Source organism: Engystomops pustulosus, chromosome 2 (genome assembly GCF_040894005.1).
Source record: "Engystomops pustulosus chromosome 2, aEngPut4.maternal, whole genome shotgun sequence".
NCBI lineage: Eukaryota > Metazoa > Chordata > Amphibia > Anura > Leptodactylidae > Engystomops > Engystomops pustulosus.
In genome coordinates, this window is record NC_092412.1 from 20,405,281 (window position 1) to 20,427,672 (window position 22,392).

Below are 22,392 nucleotides of genomic sequence, written 5' to 3' on the forward strand. Positions count from 1 at the left end.
AGAATCCTAATAATCTAGAAGAAACTCGGGATCACTACTGTCATGTATGTACACAGTGACTGCACCAGCAGAATAGTGAGTGCAGCTCTGGGGTATAATACAGGATGTAACTCAGGATCAGTACACGATAAGTAATGTCATGTATGTACAGTGACTGCACCAGCAGAATAGTGAGTGCAGCTCTGGAGTATAATACAGGATGTAACTCAGGATCAGTACAGGATAAGTAATGTCATGTATGTACACAGTGACTGCACCAGCAGCAGAATAGTGAGTGCAGCTCTGGAGTATAATACAGGATGTAACTCAGGATCAGTACACGATAAGTAATGTCATGTATGTACAGTGACTGCACCAGCAGCAGAATAGTGAGTGCAGCTCTGTAGTATAATACAGGATGTAACTCAGGATCAGTACAGGATAAGTAATGTCATGTATGTACACAGTGACTGCACTAGCAGCAGAATAGTGAGTGCAGCTCTGGAGTATAATATAGGATGTAACTCAGGATCAGTACAGGATAAGTAATGTCATGTATGTACACAGTGACTGCACCAGCAGCAGAATAGTGAGTGCAGCTCTGGAGTATAATACAGGATGTAACTCAGGATCAGTACAGGATAAGTAATGTCATGTATGTACACATTGACTGCACCAGCAGCAGAATAGTGAGTGCAGCTCTGGAGTATAATACAGGATGTAACTCAGGATCAGTACAGGATAAGTAATGTCATGTATGTACACAGTGACTGCACCAGCAGCAGAATAGTGAGTGCAGCTCTGGAGTATAATACGGGATGTAAATCAGGACCATTACATGATAAGTAATGTCATGTATGTACACAGTGACTGCACCAGCAGCAGAATAGTGAGTGCAGCTCTGGGGTATAATACAGGATGTAACTCAGGATCAGTACAGGATGAGTAATGTCATGTATGTACACAGTGACTGCACCAGCAGCAGAATAGTGAGTGCAGCTCTGGGGTATAATACAGGATGTAACTCAGGATCAGTACAGGATAAGTAATGTCATGTATGTACACAGTGACTGCACCAGCAGCAGAATAGTGAGTGCAGCTCTGGAGTATAATACAGGATGTAACTCAGGATCAGTAAAGGATGAGTAATGTCATGTATGTACACAGTGACTGCACCAGCAGCAGAATAGTGAGTGCAGCTCTGGTGTATAATACAGGATGTAACTCAGGATCAGTACAGGATTAGTAATGTCATGTATGTACACAGTGACTGCACCAGCAGCAGAATAGTGAGTGCAGCTCTGGAGTATAATACAGGATGTAACTCAGGATCAGTACAGGATAAGTAATGTCATGTATGTACACAGTGACTGCACCACCACCAGAATAGTGAGTGCAGCTCTGGGGTATAATACAGGATGTAACTCAGGATCAGTACAGGATAAGTAATGTCATGTATGTACACAGTGACTGCACCAGCAGCAGAATAGTGAGTGCAGCTCTGGGGTATAATACAGGATGTAACTCAGGATCAGTACAGGATAAGTAATGTCATGTATGTACACAGTGACTGCACCAGCAGCAGAATAGTGAGTGTAGCTCTGGAGTATAATACAGGATGTAACGCAGGATCAGTACAGGATAAGTAATGTCATGTATGTACACAATGACTGCAGCAGCAGCAGAATAGTGAGTGCAGCTCTGGGGTATAATACAGGATGTAACTCAGGATCAGTACAGGATAAGTAATGTCATGTATGTACACAGTGACTGCACCAGCAGCAGAATAGTGAGTGCAGCTCTGGAGTATAATACAAGGTGTAACTCAGGATCAGTACAGGATAACTAATGTCATGTATGTACACAGTGACTGCACCAGCAGCAGAATAGTGAGTGCAGCTCTGGAGTATAATACAGGATGTAACTCAGGATCAGTACAGGATAAGTAATGTCATGTATGTACACAGTGACTGCACCAGCAGCAGAATAGTGAGTGCAGCTCTGGAGTATAATACAGGATGTAACTCAGGATCAGTACAGGATAAGTAATGTCATGTATGTACACAGTGACTGCACCAGCAGCAGAATAGTGAGTGCAGCTCTGGAGTATAATACAGGAGGTAACTCAGGATCAGTACAGGATAAGTAATGTCATGTATGTACACAGTGACTGTAGCAGCAGAATAGTGAGTGCAGCTCTGGAGTGAAATCTAGTGTTTACGTGGACTTTGCACATGTTTCTGGTGATGACGGATGTAAAATACTCCCTTATCTATGTATAGACTCTCTGTAGAGTGAGGGTCTCCTATACTCTCATGTCTACAGGATAAGCTCCTATGCAATAGAACTCTATGGACCTGATTCACTTCCAATAATATCCCCCTTTTCCCAAAACTCCAGAGTATTTTTTCCTGTATATTTTGTGTAGACTCGGTTGATGCATCGGTGAGTCACGGCACGTTATGAATCTGCAGCTTTCAGCCGTCACTAAGACCCTTTCATTATCATAAGATGTAGACACAAATCATGTGCCGGATTATGTGAGACACAACCTAAGAGGCTCAGACACCAGAAAAATTCTCTCTCCACCTTGACTCACACACAGAACGGTTTTTATAGAACCCGGGGATAAGTTGTTACGTCTGTCGGATCCAATTTTTTTGCAAACTCATGTAATTAAAATTCTTCATGTGAATTTAGAAGAGTTATTGACCAAAATGATGGATATTTAACTCATTATTTTCGTGGGGGGGCGGGGGGAGTAATCACATATAGAAAATTCTGGGCTAGAAACCTTGTCCTCATGGCATCTCAGCTTCTGGTTTCAGATTTTCTGGAATTTTTCTATTTTACGCAAATAGAAAAAAACAACAACTTGTGTTTGGAGATTTTTTTTTTTTAATTCAAAATAATTTGGCCTTCATAATTTTTTAATTCTGAACGTTCAACATAATGTTTGGTCTAGAATTTTTCGATTTTAGTTCAATTATTAGTTAATTTTTTCTTGTTATATTTTTTAGATATTGGGGCAGATTTACTTACCCGGTCCATTCGCGATCCAGCGGCGCGTTCTCTGCGCTGGATTCGGGTCCGGCCGGGATTTATTAAGGCAGTTCCTCCGACGTCCACCAGGTGGCGCTGCTGCGCTGAAGTTCCCTGGAACACACTGGAATACACCGAGCCGGGCCGAGTGAAGGTAAGTGCAAGCTCCGCAACACAATTTTTTAAAAAAATGCGGCGTTTTTTCCAAATCTGTCGGGTTTTCGTTCGGCCACTCCTCCGATTTCCGTCGCGTGCATGCCGGCGCCGATGCGCCACAATCCGATCGCGTGCACCAAAATCCAGGGGCAATTCAGGGGAAATCGCCGGAAATCCGAAATATTCGGGTAACACGTCAGGAAAAAGCGAATCGGGCCCTTAGTAAATGACCCCCATTATCTTATTAGTATTTCCATATAAACATGGTTGATATAGAAACTCTATGTGGTCACCAGTTACCTGTAATGCTTGTTGCTAGTAGGTTCCAGCGTCGGCCACTAGCTTCTCTCTCTTGACATTGCTTGGTCACTGCTTGGTCCTAGCACCAAAAAATCATGCCTTGACCTGTAACCTCACCATTCCAGACCAACCTGGTTCCTAACCCTGTTTGACCCACTCTCACTTCTGCCTTGACAACTTTTTCTGCCTGCCCTGACCTTGGCTTGTTTCCTAACCAGGATCTATGTTTACCCCCTTGGTGCTTTCTCCAGATCTTCTTGGATTAGACATCACTAAACTGTAAGCACTCTAGAGGTAGCAACTTTGTGGTTTCCTGCAGTGAAGTCTAAATCTCTGTACAGGGGTTTAAGGGGTAAATACCCCGTGTGCCACTAAAACAATACCCTCAGGAGTAGTCCCAAGTCAAATCAGTTAGGTGCTAGCAACTTATTAGCATACAAAGTTGTCCAAAATGGTGGGAAGTAACTGTGGCCTACTGGATCTTTTATTGACACTTAGAACAAGAGATACTCAAGACCATTTCAGACCAACGGTAGGCCGTCATCCTTGTCTGACATGCAATATGATAAGCTGCTGATATTGCTCATTCAGGACATGGACTTCCTTACTATCAATGAAGTTCCAGCAACAAAGCTTAGAAGTTGGCATGGGATCAATGGAAGGCTGACAATGGCATCACAGTACATTTCACGTCAGTGGACTTACTGTAGATGGACTAATAATGACATTTCTAAAGACACAACTTTCAAAGAATATAATGTCATCCCCGGTGATCCAAGGCAACTACTGACCCACTTTAAGTTAACACTTTTGCCTAGTTTGAAGCCAAACTCACCGATCTTGTGTCCCATGTGATCCAAGTTTTTCATTCTTTAGACAATAATCGGGAGAACTTTGAAGATATATAAGTTCCGATTCGCGTACCGGCCGAATATCTAGGTCCTTTGGCACCAGTTGTTTCCGTGTCCCCATTGGTCGATGAACCACTTTTGTTGCTGATAGGTACTTGGTTTTAAGATCCAAGGCAATTTCTCGAAGTTCCAACAAACCTTTCCAACATGTCTTGATTGAGCAGGAACCCGAAACCCCATGACATTTACATTTCAGGTCCAAGGAGGATTTCAGCACCTGGATTAGAAAACTTTATTCATTAATACAACTAAGTTGTAAGAAAACACAAGTATGGAAACATCTCCATGTCTTAAAGAAAGTTACACAACAGACTTGGACCCTTTCATTGGTAGAAAGATCCAAAATTCCCCCAACAAAATGTTCCCAAGATAGGCCAAAATTCTCTAGGAGGATATAACCTGATTGTATAGGTAGACTTGGTAGCGATTTCTCACCTGTCTCCCCACTTCGCTGTTATGGAGGTGCATGAGTTTATTTGCTTGAGATCCCGCCTTCTTCATCTTCATCGGGGCATCCGAGAACTTAGATCCCATCATAAGACCATAATTGACGTTGTCAGCACATCCTCCCCATCGAGAACCTTGGTCCAGTGTTTCCCCAGGTATGGGTCCACAAGAGCAACCTGGTAGGTCCCCAACGGTGCAAGCTCTAGCAATCGTATGGCTTATGGTAGCAGCAGACAGAGCGTACACGAAAGCAGATTCTCTTGTCCCTGAAAAACAAAATTATATTCTACTTAGTCTTTAGATCCTCATGTAATCTTTAGAAGAGACTATGATCGTCGTCAAAAACTCCATGAGATTCTGTGGACTGATAACCACGACTATTGGGAACAAGCTTTGATATTTTAGTGGAGGTCTCCAAACACTTGACAAGATGTTCCCACGTGGCATCTTTGTGCTGTGATATCTTAAGTTACTAAACCATGGAAGCATCTTACCCATGATTTATAATACAGTACATTACAGACAAGTCCAAAATATTTTGGTACAGTATAGAACCATATAAATACATGGCCACAATATTACAGTGTTTTAAAACTTTTAAAAAGTCATGTCTGCTCAAAGCCTTCCCTAAATTCGAAATAGCTATCAGCTTTGGCCTCTGGCCGAAATAGCTGTCAGCTTTTGGGTAAGGAAAAAAAAACAACAATTACTTACCCTACTCCGGCTTCCAGTCAGTTTGTGGACATTGCCATCTGGGCTAGACCAGGGTAGTTACAAGAACAGGTCCAGTGACTGCTACCATTTCTGGTCCAGCCAAGAACGTCAATGAACCGTCTGGAAACTGGAATGTAGGAGGTTATCCAGAAAAAACAAAAACACCAACGACTGTAACAAAGAATCCAATATTTCAGCCACCGGATTCCAAGTGGGAAAGAGAGGTCAACATTTGAAATGTTTTGGGTTTGGGGTGCATCCTGCATGAAGACCTATTGACTGATTGGCACCTGAACATGACTAGCCATGACTGTGATTGTTTAGGTGAACACCCCTGGCCACTCAGCAATGGTTTGTATCTAGGGGCATAAATTTGCTGAATTGGCTATTTGCAAATTCCCTAACCCAACGGACCTGAATCCCGATCCCGAGCGGAAACTTTGGGTCCTCTCATCTCTAACCAACGGTCGACCCTAAAAGAATGAATAGGTCTTTACCACTGTACAGCAAGTCTAGATTTGTAGATTAATTGCCAACTAGTATTTCAGTGCCAAAACATATTTACATTCTAGGCAGAAATAATTTTTGGAACATTTTAAAAATGTAATTCAAAAACAAAAACAAAAAAGTAACACGCATTTTGATTGATCCAGGAAGGGATGATTTTTGAAAATTACAAAAAGAAAAGAAATATTGAACTCAAATTTAAAATATTATTATTTATCAAAATGCTGATTATTTTGTTAGATTAAAAAAAGATTGAAAGATTGAATAATAATTCAATAAATTTCAAAAATGTTAAAAGCTGTATAGAATCTAAAAAATAGAAACGTTCTACATTTTAATATATAATCTTGAAAAATGCTGAATATTAAAGAAAAAAGAAGATAAAAAAAATATTTGTAAAAAAAAAATGTATTATCCAGGTAAAAATAATCTATGAATTATTTTTTTTTTAAATTCACTTAGCTTTATTAAATAAAAACTCTTCATTTACAATTAGAATTTGTCTTATTACATGTACTCAGCTCCCAGGAATATCTCAAAACCAACACAGCTTCAGTCACGTTATAACTAAACCACTTCATGACCCAACACCAGCTTAATCATAGTTAATGGACACCAAAAATGCGGAAGAGAACATCAGCCGTGTTATTCTAGCAGTCATTGCCTTCACAAGTAACCCTCAGATTATTAACGCTCCTCTCCAAAATTTGAGGTACGGAATATTTCTTGTGCTCGGTGAAGGAAAGTTGTCATTTCCTGGCCGTGTTTAGCTTCTGTAAACCACATAATGAAGAAGAATAACACAACCCTCGTAGTCAGAACATCGACGCGCTAATACTAATGAAGAGCAGCTCTCACACCGAGCCGAGATCCCACCAAACCCTTGATGGATCTCCATGGTCCATGACTTTCTGGAGGCTAATGTTACACTGAATTTCCTGAGAGCTGATGAGGAGAGAAAGTAGGAAAAAAAAGAAAGAAGCTTCCATGTCGTGGGGGAGCCTCACTGGTAAGAGAGTAATTACAAAAAATACCACAAAAATCTATAAAATTAAAGAGCTCCATAAATTTAGAATGTAAAATGGTAACAAAAAAATACAGCTAAACTGGTGATGGTTAGGATGGCTATGGGGTTATGGAGGAGGCCGTTTTTTTTTGTATAGGTGAACTTTAATTGTTGAAGAAAAAGTCATTTGTTTTAAAAGGAAATATAGCAAATAATTCTAATTTTTTTAGATGGATCTTAAAGGAGATCTCCGGAAATCCTATGAAAACTGGGTAAAAAAAATATAAAACTTGGTCCTACTCCAAGATGCAGTGACAGTGATTCCGCTCTTTAGCTGTGTCTGCTTGGCCATAATCATTGGGGGTCATGGGACTCACTTGTCCTCAATTGAACATGGGACATCATTTGAGATGTGAGAGGATGCAATGTAATGTGGTTCGAAAAGGTGACTGATTGTCCAAAAAGGGATCTGTGACTCCGGGCAATGACCACTTGGCCATAGGTGTTGGGAGTCATGGGATCCTTGGCTTCAACATTAGAACATGGGACCTCGGCATTGACCACCTGGCCAGAAGACCAAAGCAGGAAGCAGCAAGGTGTATTTACTTTCTTTTTTGGTACCTCTGTCATCCCACCTCCCCCACACATGGCAATAGGGTCTTCTTCTCCACCCTTCACTTCCTGCACTTCGAAGTATGACCTGAATGGAGCAGCTGCCGCGGCTGGACCCAGCAAACGCTGATCCAAGAGTTGAGCGTCTTCCACGCCTGTGCAATCCTTTAGAGTGGGCACCGACAGATCCGAGAGATGAGCACCCTCCACTTACTACCCCCACAATGGTAAGAAAACAGAATTGCCCTACCAAGTGTGAACATGCATGTGCTTTTTAATGACTACATCAAGATCTACATTCCTGATCATCTCTGCAAAGAGACCACTGACTTCGATGGGTGGTACAGCATCGGTCAATCCCCAACCTCCCCCGAGAGTCCATGCCGGGCACAGCGTCCTATACAGAAATGACATATCGTCTAGTCATCCAACCATAAGGTGGCAGTATTGTGGTTACAAACTCTCTAAGGCAAACCCATGTTTGATGGTACAAGGTCCTTTAAAAACATATCTGATCTAAAGAAACAACTTTTATAGACACCAGTTGCCTTAAACTTACGGAAATGTTTTGGTCAAATTACTGCTCAACAGATGTCTACATCATAAATATGATTCAAAAATTCTACGTAACTTTTTGGGATTAGACAATTTTGTAGATCACAATGTCAAATATGCCGAGCTTACTCCTGAGAGTGAACCGAAAAACAAGAGCTCTGGTAGGAAAATACTCAACATTATTACCTCCCCGAGGACATGGGAGATACATTACTGCCTCAAGGTCATTACGAGGTAACCCAAGGGTCTATCACAATCTCCAGCTTGTTGTGACAACCAAAATCTGAAGAACCACAACACCAAAATACAAGAATCATTGGAGGAAGAAACACGCAAATAATCCAGGCATGCATTAACTGGAAGTCCATGAGACCCGACTTCTCAGTATCTCCTGGGTGTAAGCTCCGGGAGCCTGGAGGAATCAGCACAATCTTTTGTCCATGTGCCACCTCTGTCATCTAGAAGACTCATTCCAGTCCCTGCGCTCCCTCCAAACACACTGTTAGGGGCATTTGATTGGTGTCCAGAAGTTTTACAGTTTGGCCGCACATCAGAGACATTCACCGAATCTACACCGGCTGCAGCATGTCACACTGATCTCTACTACACACGCTACACGCTCAGGGTCACCGCCTACAGGCTATTAATACATATCTGTAGATGATACACAGATAGATAGACAGGAACTATAGTACAGGCAGTCCCCGGGTTACGTACAAGATAGGGTCTGTAGCTTTGTTCTTAAGTTGAGTTTGTATGTAAGTCGGAACTGTATATTTTATAATTGTAGCCCCAGCCAGAACTTTTGTGGTCTCTGTGACAATTGAATTTTAAAAATGTTGGGTTGTCATAAGAACCAGGATTAACAATAAAGCTTCATTACAGACACCTTTAATACCTGTAATAGCTGTTATTGTAGCCTGGAGCTAAAGTACAGTAAATTGCTAATATCCAGTGGTCCGTTTGTAACTAGGGGTCGTCTGTAAGTCGAGTGTTCTTAAGTAGGGGACCGCCTGTATATACTTGTACATAGGGGGCGGTATTATAGTAGTTATATTCCTGTACATAGGGGGCAGTATTATAGTAGTTATATACTTGTACATAGGGGGCAGTATTATAGTAATTATATTCTTGTACATAGGAGGCAGTATTATAGTAGTTATATTCTTGTACATAGGGGGCAGTATTGTAGTAGTTATATTCTTGTACATAGGGGGCAGTATTATAGTAGTTATATTCTTGTACATAGGGGGCAGTATTATAGTAGTTATATTCTTGTACATAGGGGGCAGTATTATAGTAGTTATATCCTTGTACATAGGGGGCAGTATTATAGTAGTTATATTCTTGTACATAGGGGCAGTATTATAGTAGTTATATTCTTGTACATAGGGGGCAGTATAATAGTAGTTATATTCTTGTACATAGGGGGCAGTATTCTAGTAGTTATATTCTTGTACATAGGGGGCAGTATTATAGTAGTTATATTCCTGTACATAGGGGGCAGTATTATAGTAGTTATATTCTTGTACATAGGGGGAAGTATTCTAGTAGTTATATTCTTGTACATAGGGGGCAGTATTATAGTAGTTATATTTTTGTACATAGGGGCAGTATTATAGTAGTTATATTCTTGTACATAGGGGGCAGTATTATAGGAGTTATATTCTTGTACATAGGGGACAGTATTATAGAAGTTATATTCTTGTACATAGGGGGCAGTATTATAGTAGTTAAATACGTGTATATAGGTGGGCAGTATAATAGTAGTTATATTCTTGTACATAGGGGCAGTATAATAGTAGTTATATTCTTGTACATAGAGGGCAGTATAATAGTAGTTATATTCTTGTACATAGGGGGCAGTATAATAGTAGTTATATTCTTGTACATAGGGGGCAGTATTATAGAAGTTATATTCTTGTACATAGGGGGCAGTATTATAGTAGTTATACTCTTGTACATAGGGGGCAGTATAGTAGTTATATTCTTGTACATAGGAGGCAGTATTATAGTAGTTATATTCTTGTACATAGGGGGCAGTATTATAGCAGTTATATTCTTGTACATAGGGGGCAGTATTATAGTAGTTATATTCTTGTACATAGGGGGCAGTATTATAGTAGTTATATTCTTGTACATAGGGGGCAGTATTGTAGTAGTTATATTCTTGTACATAGGGTACAGTATTATAGTAGTTATATTCTTGTACATATGGGGCAGTATTATAGTAGTTATATTCTTGTACATAGGGGGCAGTATTATAGTAGTTATATTCTTGTACATAGGGGGCAGTATTATAGTAGTTATATTCTTGTACATAGGGGGCAGTATTATAGTAGTTATATTCTTGTACATAGGGGGCAGTATTATAGTAGTTATATTCTTGTACATAGGGGGCAGTATTATAGTAGTTATATTCTTGTACATAGGGGGCAGTATTATAGTAGTTATATTCTTTTACATAGGGGGCAGTATTATAGTAGTTATATCCTTGTACATAGGGGTCAGTATTATAGTAGTTATATACTTGTACATAGGGGGCAGTATTATAGTAGTTATATTCTTGTACATAGGGAGCAGTATTATAGTAGTTATATCCTTGTACATAGGGGTCAGTATTATAGTAGTTATATACTTGTACATAGGGGACAGTATTATAGTAGTTATATTCTTGTACATAGGGGGCAGTATTATAGTAGTTATATTCCTGTACATAGGGGGCAGTATTATAGTAGTTATATTCCTGTACATAGGGGGCAGTATTATAGTAGTTATATTCTTGTACATAGAGGGCAGTATTATAGTAGTTCTATTCTTGTACATAGGGGGCAGTATTATAGTAGTTATGTTCTTGTACATAGAGGGGGTATTATAGTAGTTATATTCTTGTACATATTGGGCAGTATTATAGTAGTTATATTCCTGTACATAGGGGGCAGTATTATAGTAGTTATATTCCTGTACATAGGGGGCAGTATTATAGTAGTTATATTCCTGTACATAGGGGGCAGTATTATAGTAGTTATATTCTTGTACATAGGGGAAGTATTATAATAGTTATATTCTTGTACATAGGGGCAGTATTATAGTAGTTATATTCTTGTACATAGGGGGCAGTATTATAGTAGTTATATTCTTGTACATAGGGGGCAGTATTATAGTAGTTATGTTCTTGTACATAGGGGGGGTATTATAGTAGTTATATTCTTGTACATAGGGGGCAGTATTATAGTAGTTATATTCCTGTACATAGGGGGCAGTATTATAGTAGTTATATTCCTGTACATAGGGGGCAGTATTATAGTAGTTATATTCCTGTACATAGGGGGCAGTATTATAGTAGTTATATTCTTGTACATAGGGGAAGTATTATAATAGTTATATTCTTGTACATAGGGGCAGTATTATAGTAGTTATATTCTTGTACATAGGGGGCAGTATTATAGTAGTTATATTCTTGTACATAGGGGGCAGTATTATAGTAGTTATATTCTTGTATATAGGGGCAGTATTATAGTAGTTATATTCTTGTACATAGGGGGCAGTATTATAGTAGATATATTCTTGTAGATAGGGAGCAGTATTATAGTAGTTATATACTTGTATATGGTGGGCAGTATTGTTATATGTCTAACCATGTAAATTTATGCATTAAAAATAAATAGTGGGTACAGATAACAGTAGAGCTCTACACCAAGGACAGGACTTTGTTTAACGCACTTGCATCTGCTGTGCTTAACGATACCCTTGACAATTCTGGGATGTTAATCTAGGACAGCAGGGTATCTTACATTGTGTGTATCGGATTAAACTCCACTATCCCCTGAGTTACCTTTTACATTGTGACATCTGATTCAGGGAGAGATGGATATTCTCATTTTCTTCACATTTGTGTTGATACATTTGTTCCCAGTCTTAGCTCTGGATACATCTATTCTGATTGTTACTGATTGTTACCTGTGCAGGTAGACGAGGCCCGGTACATGTTGATGGGGTCCATTGGGATTCATTGCTATGTGTTATGACATAACTAACTCGGTTATGAGTGAGATCCATGACACTAACATCAGTAGACCAAAAAACATAAACCGGTGATTTTATTTTTAATTATTTTTTTTACATTTTATTATGTTTAGTTGTATCTATGATGTGGTTCATTGTAATTCAAGGGAAGTTTTTCAATTTTTTTTTTATTAACTTGATCATTTATGTTACCATATTGTTTTCTTCTGATTTTTAGCATTTTTTTCTTATTATTTTCAAGGTTTTTTTGTATCTCTATGTAATGTGTGCTGGTAGATTTAAAAAAAAACCCAAAACAACACAATAGGCAACAGAAAGCATTTACACCTCCCCTTGAAAACAAAAAAAAAGCAAAAAAACCCAAATAATTGCAATGATTGATATCCACCTCCGTCCTATTATATCTTTTCTCTCTGATTTGACCTTTCCCCTTTTACCCCCCCACATTCCTTCCTCCATCACCCGTTCACTTTTCCGCACCCTCTTGTAGTCAAAATGCCATTAAAGGGGCAGTGCTGGTTTGTGTGCGCTCTATACACAAGGTCGACAGTTCACACCAAGGACGCTCCATGTCCCTACAACAGCCGCCGGTGACCTGATCCCCTCCACGTAAAATACATAACTATGATCCAAATTTACCAAATAAAGCCTATTATGTCTACTATCCCAGCCCACCTACCCCCGGCCGCCCCACCTCTCCCGAACAGTTTATAGAGATGAACGAAACCGACGGACCATATATTCTTTTCGATTTGCTTCGATTTTTAATGCAAAGGGAAATCGAAATAAAAAAATTTATTTTGAAATATTTACTATGTTCCGATATATTTTGATTCATTTCTTTATTTCCTCTTTTATCTCCTGTTCTCCATTTGGATCTTCATGTTTGCTTTTACCAGAATTCGATTTTGGCTTTTTTTTTTTTTTTAGTTTTTAATGTTTTTTATTTTAGGTGTTGGAAACCCTTCTTTACTATTTCTATTACATTTGTTTATGTGTGTTTTTGCTTCCGTGATTGTCTACTTTTAAAGCTTCCAACTTTTTGCTATGTCAGGATTCAATATTAACTTTGGCTAAATTAAAACTCCCTTGAGTATAATTTTGGAAGGAAACCATAAAGGTGTAAACACGACACGACACTGTCACCTGCCTGACCTCAGGTAACCTCTATTTAGGGCTTTATTTTATTTTTGTCTCATTTTTATTATATACTGTAGACAAGCAGGCGGTCCCCTACTTAAGGACACCCAACTTACAGAGGACCCCTAGTTAAAGACGGACCCCTCTGCCCCCTCTGACCTCTGGTGAAGCTCTCTGGATGTTACTATAGTCCCAGACTGCAATAATCAGCTGTAAGGTGTCTGGAATGAAGCTTTATTGATAATCCTTGGTTCAATTACAGCAAAAAATTTTGAAACTCCAATTGTCACTGGGGCAAAAAAAAATTTTGTCTGGATCTACAATGATAAAATATACAGTTTCGACTTACATACAAATTCAACTTAAGAACAAACCTATGGAACCTATCTTGTACGTAACCCGGGGACTGCCAGTATATATATATGTATCAATTTTAAATATATTTTTAAAGTTTGGGGGTTTTAACCATCCCTAATCTATACAACTCCACCGAACTGTAATCCGTCACTGACTCCCTAACTGACTCCTAAGTTTCTGCCTCTCTTCTTCTCTTTCCTATTCATCTATTTTTTGTTGTCTTCCCATCTGTCTTTCCATCTCCCACTCGCGCTCAGTCCGTCAATCACTATTTTTTTTTATTTCCATTGTCCCTCCTGTCTTCCCTCTTTACACACAGTGAACAATCAGTTCCAAAAAAAATTAAAAAATATTGCAGACCTAGTTCATTTTTTTCAGTTTTTTTTTTTTAAATAATGGGCTGAGCAAGGGATTGTCCTAGTGTATTACTATCATGATATGTGTGCCTAGGGACCCTAAATCTGTGTGTGTGTTTTGAAAAATAACTTTTTGAATTTTAAAAATTTGAAAAAATTTGGTTTTAAAAAAATTATTTAAAAAATGTTTAGCTTTTTTAATTTGTGTAAATGTATTTGAAAATTAGGAATATAAGTACTGATTTGTTTTACAAGTGTCCAACTGTCGAAAAACTCCCCCCCACTCAGCTTTAAGCTGTCAGTCTGTCTCCGCCGCTGTATTCCTAGACAATCACTGGTCATGACTGATGGGAGGATTTGCTTGTTGTTCAAACAGAGATGTCTACACGACCTTCCTCTCATTCTGATGACGCAGACCCTGTGTTCCCATTCAGAAATCACTTGACTTGTTGTACTGAAACCCAATGGGGGGGGCAGTCATCCCCTGGAGGCTACATGGTTTAATGACCCTTAGTCCCCAGTATTATGGATTTCAATAAATTTCTATATATACATAACTTATTACACTTGTCCCTGGTCCATAATGAGTTCTCTAAGGTTCCCCAAAACTTGTAGGAATATTACCTTTAGAAAAATTGACTCATAAGTCTGAAGGCATCTCAAGAGCTTCCCATCTCCTGAATAAGACGGCTCAATGGAGAAAGAGCTGCACAATTTACATATAACAATCAAATAAAATTCGTGGATTGTACGTTTTTTTAAGCTATATTTCCTATATAGAGTACACTCTAGTATTATGTGGACTAGTATGATCCTAAGTCTTACCACTGAATGGGTAGTATCTACAATGAAACTTATTAAACTTGTCTCCGCTTCATGATGACTTCTCTAAGGTTCTCCAAAACTTGTATGAGTATTGCCCTTAGAAAAGTTGACTCATAAGTCTGAAGGCATCTCAAGAGCTTCCCATCTCCTGCACAAGTTCCCATCTCCTGAACAAGGCGGCTCAATTTACATATAAAAATCAAATAAAATTGGTGGCTTGTAAGTTTTTGCTATATATCCTATATAGAGTACACTTTAGTTTTATGTGGCCTAGTATGATCCCAACTCTGCCCACTGAATGGGTAGTATCTGTAATGAAACTTATTACACTTGTCTCTGCTTCTTAATGAGTTCTCTAAGGTTCTCCAAAACTTGTAGGAGTATTGCCCTTAGAAAAGTTGACTCATAAGTCTGAAGGCATCTCAAGAGCTTCCCATCTCCTGAACAAGACGGCTCAATTTACATATAAAAATCAAATAAAATTGGTGGATTCTAAGTTTTTTCTTATATTTCTGACGATTAGAGTACACTCTAGTTTTATGTGGCCTAGTATGATCCCAACCCTGCCCACTGAATGGGTAGTATCTACAATGAAACTTATTACACTTGTCTCTGCTTCTTAATGAGTTCTCTAAGGTTCTCCAAAACTTGTAGGAGTATTGTTCTTTGAAATGTTGACTCATAAGTCTGAAGGCATCTCAAGAGCTTCCCATCTCCTGAACAAGGCGGCTCAATTTACATATAAAAATCAAATAAAATTGGTGGATTGTAAGTTTTTGCTATATTTCCTATACAGAGTACACTCTAGTTTTATGTGGCCTAGTATGATCCCAACTCTGCCCACTGAATGGGTAGTATCTACAATGAAACTTATTAAACATGTCTCCGCTTCTTAATGACTTCTCTAAGGTTCTCCAAAACTTGTAGGAGTATTGCCCTTAGAAAAGTTGACTCATAAGTCTGAAGGCATCTCAAGAGCTTTCCATCTCCTGAACAAGACGGCTCAATGGAGAAATGGCTGCACAGTTTACATATAAAAATCAAATAAAATTGGTGGATTCTAAGTTTTTCTTATATTTCTGCCGATTAGAGTACACTCTAGTTTTATGTGGACTAGTATGATCCTAACTCTTGCCCACTGAATGGGTGCCATCTACGATGAAACCAAAATGTGGTTAAAAGTTTGAGCTGAACAAACTTGAATCTACTTGAATCGCCTCCAATTCTCTCGAAAGGACCACCACTAGTTTTAAGAAGTTGGAACCAAATACATCCATATGAGGCTGTAGTAGGATGGAGCTTTGGCTGAGCATGTCCATGGAGCTGGTCGATGATACCACAGAGTGATTGATGGTCATGGTGTTGGGTCTAGCATGTATCTACTGGACAGGTAACCAGGAAGTGAAGTGTTTATGGAGGTTGATGAGTTTAGTTGTCCTATATCTAGGCGATACTGCCAACAGAAGCCCTCCACTGCTATGACCCTATCACATGTCATTCGACGTCCGTATCTCCAAGATGCTTGGGCATTTTTTTGTCTACTCAACTATCTAATACATGGACAGTGCTCCACAGCCTGTGAATTTCGAGATGTTACAAAGCTACTACTCCCATCAGGCCCTGCAGTTATAGTTGAGGGACCGAACAAGATTGCAATACAGTCCACCAAGATGGAAATGTTCACCTACTGTGTGCCGCCAATAACCCTATAAAAGAGGGACCATCAGTCAATCAAAACCATGTCTTCCCTTCTCAGTAGAGAAGAATTTGCTGACTTTACACAAATGCTAAACCCTGCTGAGTGTGGAAGGAGGTGGCTTGCAGGGAGTTACTGCGCCTACACGGAAAAACAAGGGTTTGGTTACATGTGGATGGTTGGCTCGATATGATTCTGCTGACTGGAAATGGAGATCATGCTGGGACTTCCTGCTGTGAGAGGGGGTGAGAGAGAGCTGCTTTCTATATGGGCATCTCTTGATAATCCTGAATAAATGGTACGAAATAAGTGATGCGATCTTCATGTTACCTCTTTCCAAATCCTGGTTGAAGTTTGGTGCTAACTCTATGGAGGAGCAGTTCCACCTCATATCTGAGAAGGCTTTGATGCAGGTTTTCTTCACCTCTTTCGCGGCTTGGATGATGGTCTGCATTAACTCCAGGTTGCTTCGGCAGAGCTGCATCTGGGAGGAGACCAGACCGTCCAGCTGCTTACAGTGCTGCGTCTGATTCATGGCCAGAGAGGCGGAGGTTTTGGACAATGCTCTGCAGGAGGATAAAAAAACATAGCAGCTCAATTATTACAGGCACATGCATTACATAGTAAAGAGGGTAAATGATGAGGTTCTGCAGCAGCTGAGGTTTGTATTTTGAGGTTCTGCACAGCTGAGATGTGTATTATGAGGCTCTTCTGACATTATTTATATTATGATGTTCTGTAGCATCTGAGGTGTGTTTATAATGTTCTGTGCCAGCCGAGGTGTGTATTATGATATTCTGCTGCAGCTGAGGTGTGTATTATGAGCTCCTGCAGCAGCTGAGGTATGTATTATAAGGTCCTGCAGCAGCTCAGGTGTGTATTATGATGTTCTTTAGTATCTGAGGTATGTATTATGAGGTCCTGCAGCAGCTGAGGTGTGTATGATGATGTTCTGCAGCAGCTGAGGTATGTATTATGAGGTCCTGCAGCAGCTGAGGTGTGTATTATGATGTTCTGCAGCAGCTGAGGTGTGTATTATGATGTTCTGCAGCAGCTGAGGTGTGTATTATGAGGTCCTGCAGCAGCTGAGGTGTGTATTATGAGGTCCTGCAGCATCTGAGGTGTATATCATGAGGTCCTGCAGCAGCTGAGGTGTGTATTGTGAGGTCCTGCAGCAGCTAAGGTGTGTATTATGATGTTCTGCAGCAGCTGAGATGTGTATTATGAGGTCCTGCAGCAGGTGAGGTGTTTATTATGATGTTCTGCAACAGTTGAGGTGTGTATTGTGATGTTCTTCAGTATCTGAGGTGTGTATTGTGAGGTTCTCCAGCAGCTGAGATGTGTATTATGAGGTCCTGCATCAGCTGAGGTGTAAATTATGAGGTCCTGCACAAGCTGAGATGTGTATTGTGATGTTCTGCAACGGTTGAGGTGTGTATTGTGAGGTTCTCCAGCAGCTGAGGTGTGTATTGTGAGGTTCTCCAGCAGCTGAGGTGTGTATTGTGATGTTCTCCAGCAGCTGAGGTGTGTATTGTGATGTTCTTCAGCATCTGAGGTGTCTATTATGAGGTCCTGCAGCAGCTGAGGTGTGTATTATGAGGTTCTCCAGCAGCCGAGGTGTGTATTATAATGTTCTCCAGCAGCCGAGGTGTGTATTATGATATTCTTCAGCATCTGAGGTGTGTATTATCATATTCTTCAGCATCTGAGGTGTGTATTATCATATTCTTCAGCATCTGAGGTGTGTATTATCATATTCTTCAGTATCTGAGGTGTGTATTATCATATCCTTCAGTATCTGAGGTGTGTATTTTGATGTTCTTCAGCAGCTGAGGTGTGTTTAATGAGTTTCTGCAGCAGCTAATGTGTCTATTATTAGTTCCTGCAGCACCTAAAATGTATGAGGAGGTGCATCAGCAGCTGTGGCGAGTATTATGAGAATGTGTGCATTATACAGTGAAGGTATTTAATTCAGCAGCAGTCTTCAAAGTCCTAGAGACATAAAGTGCCATTGTGTTGTAAACTACTAACATCAGAGACAACGTCCTATCCATGCACCAGGTAGCTCAGGATGAACAGAGCTATAAACTGCACTCCCACACTCAGCCTCGTGCAAGATAATCATCAGCAACCAACTTTACATCTCATAATGTATGAGGGCTCCAGGAATAGCTCCTTTAAGAAAGTCATCCATACGAATTGCCCGGATGATCTTGGATCAAAACAATTCAGCGGGCGAGGCACGGCAGGGCGATCAGATCCGTGTCCATCCACCTGTTCCACAGGAATCCTCATCCTTTGATGTGTGGAAGCGTTAACAAGCCGGGTCCGGGCTGGGGGGAGGATCTGCTGAGATGGATGTGGGTGATATATTTAGACGGTCTGGGCCTCACCTATCCATTCACACGTCAAGGTGGTGGCTATCGGGTGTCGTCGCCCTTTCATGAGAACAAAGGCGGCGCTTTCCCATGGATCATACTCCTTCATCAGGTCGTTACTGTGCACCTAGCTGTGAGACCTCTTAGGGCGTTCGGTTTCAGGAGACTCCATGTTTGGTAAGAAGATACCAGAGATGTCGCTCATTCCGAGATGGAACATTTGCTATTCTTCCGAGAAGAAAGATGGTCACCAAACACGTCGTTATTTAAGGGCAACTCCATTGTAGGAACATTTTTTAACCTATACGTTTAAAACAAAATTCTGTACCTAGGTTTTATCATTCTTCCATAATCCATCAGGTTGGGGGCATAGATTTTATATTCCGCCCCTTACTTTCCAAGAAGAGCGGGGGAAGGGAAGTGACAACATAATGGGGGTCATTTACTAAGGGCCCGATTCGCGTTTTCCTGACGTGTTACCCGAATATTTCCGATTTGCGCCAATTTCCCCTGAATTGCCCCGGGATTTTGGAGCACACGATCGGATTGTGGCGCATCGGCGCTGGGATGCACGCAACGGAAATCGGGGGGCGTGGCCGAACGAAGACCCGACAGATTCGGAAAAAACGCCGCATTTAAAAAAAAGTGTCACAGAAGTTGCACTTACCTTCACTAGGAATAGGCTGGTGAACTTGAGTGCATTTCGGCGGGCCTCGGGGAACTTCAGCGCAGCAGCGCCACCTGGTGGACGTTGGAGGAAATGCCTTAGTGAATCCCGGCCGGACCCGAATCCACCGCAGAGAACGCGCCGCTGGATCGCGAATGGACCGGGTAAGTAAATCTGCCCCAATGTGACCACTACTACCACTGGCCTCAGGACACCAAGCTCTGAAACAACCAAAAAAAGTCTACCTTAGTGTGTTCAGCCATTGCCTGAGCAATAGGTTCCTGATAGGCTTTTCCTGCCTAAAACTGACCAACCCTCTATTATCATATATATATATATATATATATATATATCCTGTCCTCAGAATTGGACCATGCTTTTGTTCATCAAGCAGTCAGTGGTTACTATTGGAGACTACTTTGGGGATGCAGCTGGGGAATACCCTAATAAGCCAAGTCCCTATACCATAGTCCATACCCTAATAAGAGGGTCCCAATGACTCCTACCTTTTTTTTTACATCCCTAACCCACAGCCACAACATCTAATAGTCACATAATGGTTTGACAACTCGAGTATTGTTGCCCAGTGTGTGCTCAGCCAGTGCTTGAGCAATAGGTTCTTTGGTTCCTGTTTGACTTGCTTTGTTACTATTTACTGGAGTACCTTAACCTGCATCTATGTTACCTTAAAGCCAGACAACTTTTCTGAGAACATTACTGCAAGGCTTTATCACCACTAACCTCTCTAAAGTGGTACAAATGTAAGCTCGGCTAGTGCCTGAACAATAGGTTCCTTGGATCAACAAAGCATATCTGCTCCATGTCAGTGGGTGCTATAGACTGCAACAGTATTACATGGGGAAAATCCCTGATAAAATCCATACCCTAAGTGAATACCATTCTGTAGGGGCTCCTATACAGAGTCAGGGGCACTTTAAACTTTCTTTCTAGCCCCCACGGTTGCTAAGATATCAGTCCAAGTATCTGACAATTATAATCCACTTCTTTCAGAGAGGAAGTGCTGGGACATGTTTTATGCTAATCTTCTCTGACAAGTATAAAAATTATCATAAAAAAGCCCTTACCTCTGTACCAACTTCTCCTCTCTGACAGTGGAGAGGATTATAATGATCAGATACAGGGACTGAGATCTGCACAATTGTCTTGTGGGTGGGTGGGGCTGGTTGAAAGAAAATTCAAAGTGCCTCTGTGCAGCCTCTACATTATGGTATGTTCATCTCCACATGTGTGAGATGGTCAATGGTGAAGACAGAAAGACCCCTAAGAATCCTCCTCCTTCACAAATTCCAAACTCCCTAATTTAAGCTGGCACAGGTGGTGTAACCGGAAGGCACTGGGCCCCAATTCCAAATTGGTACCAAGTCCCCAAACTGTAATGTATTATTTATAGTCCTGGTCTCTTTGTATGGGAAAGATACACCTCACAGACCACCTGAGCCTCCAGGGTCTGGACACAACTGCAGCCACCTCATCCCCTAAAATTACGCTTCTGGGTGGCACAATAGGTCCACATTCCATATCTGAGGCCTGACAACAGCTCTAAGCATATTTCTGCAAATCTTTCCCAACCATTTATCACCAAACAATAGCATAAATGTAAGCTACTGAAAGAGATGGTCCTAGTGATCAGTTGGTGAGTACTCAGCTAGTGCCTGAGCAAGAGGTTCCTTGGTTTTCGTATATTTGCCAAGATTTTGACCAGGAATGTTTGGACCTGCATTTATTTTATTGTGAACCCTGACATTAGATTTCTATACTCTCATTTTTTTGTTTTTTGATCGGTTCCTATTGGGGGCAACTCTGAGAACGCAACATAGAAAGTATCATCACAGTCCCTACTTTAAATGTAAAAATTAAATCAAGCTTTCAAATTGTAATGGAACATTCAAGGGTGTCACAAAAAGGGGTAATCAATGGTCCAAAAAAGGAGGGTGACACATATATTCCACTTCTATTATTAACCAAAGAAGTCCAACAATGGTCCATAAGGTCCATAGTCATCTCCAACTTTGGTAATTAAGGTCCATAGTCATCTCCAACATTGGCCCGTATGGTCTTTTGTCATGTGGATGAACATGCCCAACTGGACAAGGTTCTTCAGCAATTGGTCCCTCGTGTCCTAGCTAGTTTGTAAGATGTTGGTTTCTGGTTTATGTTCTTTGGACCATGTGGAGTAGACCATTGTTAGGATGGACCACAGAGGTCCAACGCTGGTCCGTAAGGTCCATATTCATCTTCAACTTTGGTCCCTACGGTTTATTGTCATCTCCAACATTGGCCCGTATGGTCTTTTGTCATGTGGATGAACACGCCCAACTGGAGAAGGTTCTTCAGCAATTGGTCCCTCATGTCCTAGCTAGTTTGTAAGATGTTGGTTTCTGGTTTATGTTCTTTGGACCATGTGGAGTAGACCACTGTTAGGATGGACCACAGAGGTCCAACTCTGGTCCGTAAGGTCCATATTCATCTTCAACTTTGGTCCCTACGGTCTATTGCCTTCTCCAACATTGGCCCGTATGGTATTTTGTCATGTGGATGAACATGCCTAACTGGAGAAGGTACTTCAGCAATTGGTCCCTCATGTCCTAGCTAGTTTTTAAAATGTTGGTTTCTGTTTGATGTTCTTTGGACCATGTGGAGTAGACTATTGTTAGGATGGACCACAGAGGTCCAACTCTGGTCCGTAAGGTCCATATT

General features: G+C 40.6%; 1 protein-coding gene across 3 annotated transcripts in view; it reads right to left on the minus strand.

The window, feature by feature from the left end:
- The window catches only part of WNT11 (Wnt family member 11), a 132,593-nt gene that overhangs the window by 14,597 nt on the left and 95,604 nt on the right, over positions 1 to 22,392 (minus strand). For all 3 annotated transcript variants that reach the window (XM_072133919.1, XM_072133918.1, XM_072133917.1), the window contains 3 exons: positions 16,960 to 17,195; positions 4,824 to 5,101; positions 4,313 to 4,605 (listed from right to left, as the gene is read on the minus strand). In XM_072133919.1, the coding sequence (XP_071990020.1) occupies positions 4,313 to 4,605; positions 4,824 to 5,101; positions 16,960 to 17,195 (807 nt within the window). The remainder of the gene's footprint in view (positions 1 to 4,312; positions 4,606 to 4,823; positions 5,102 to 16,959; positions 17,196 to 22,392) is intronic.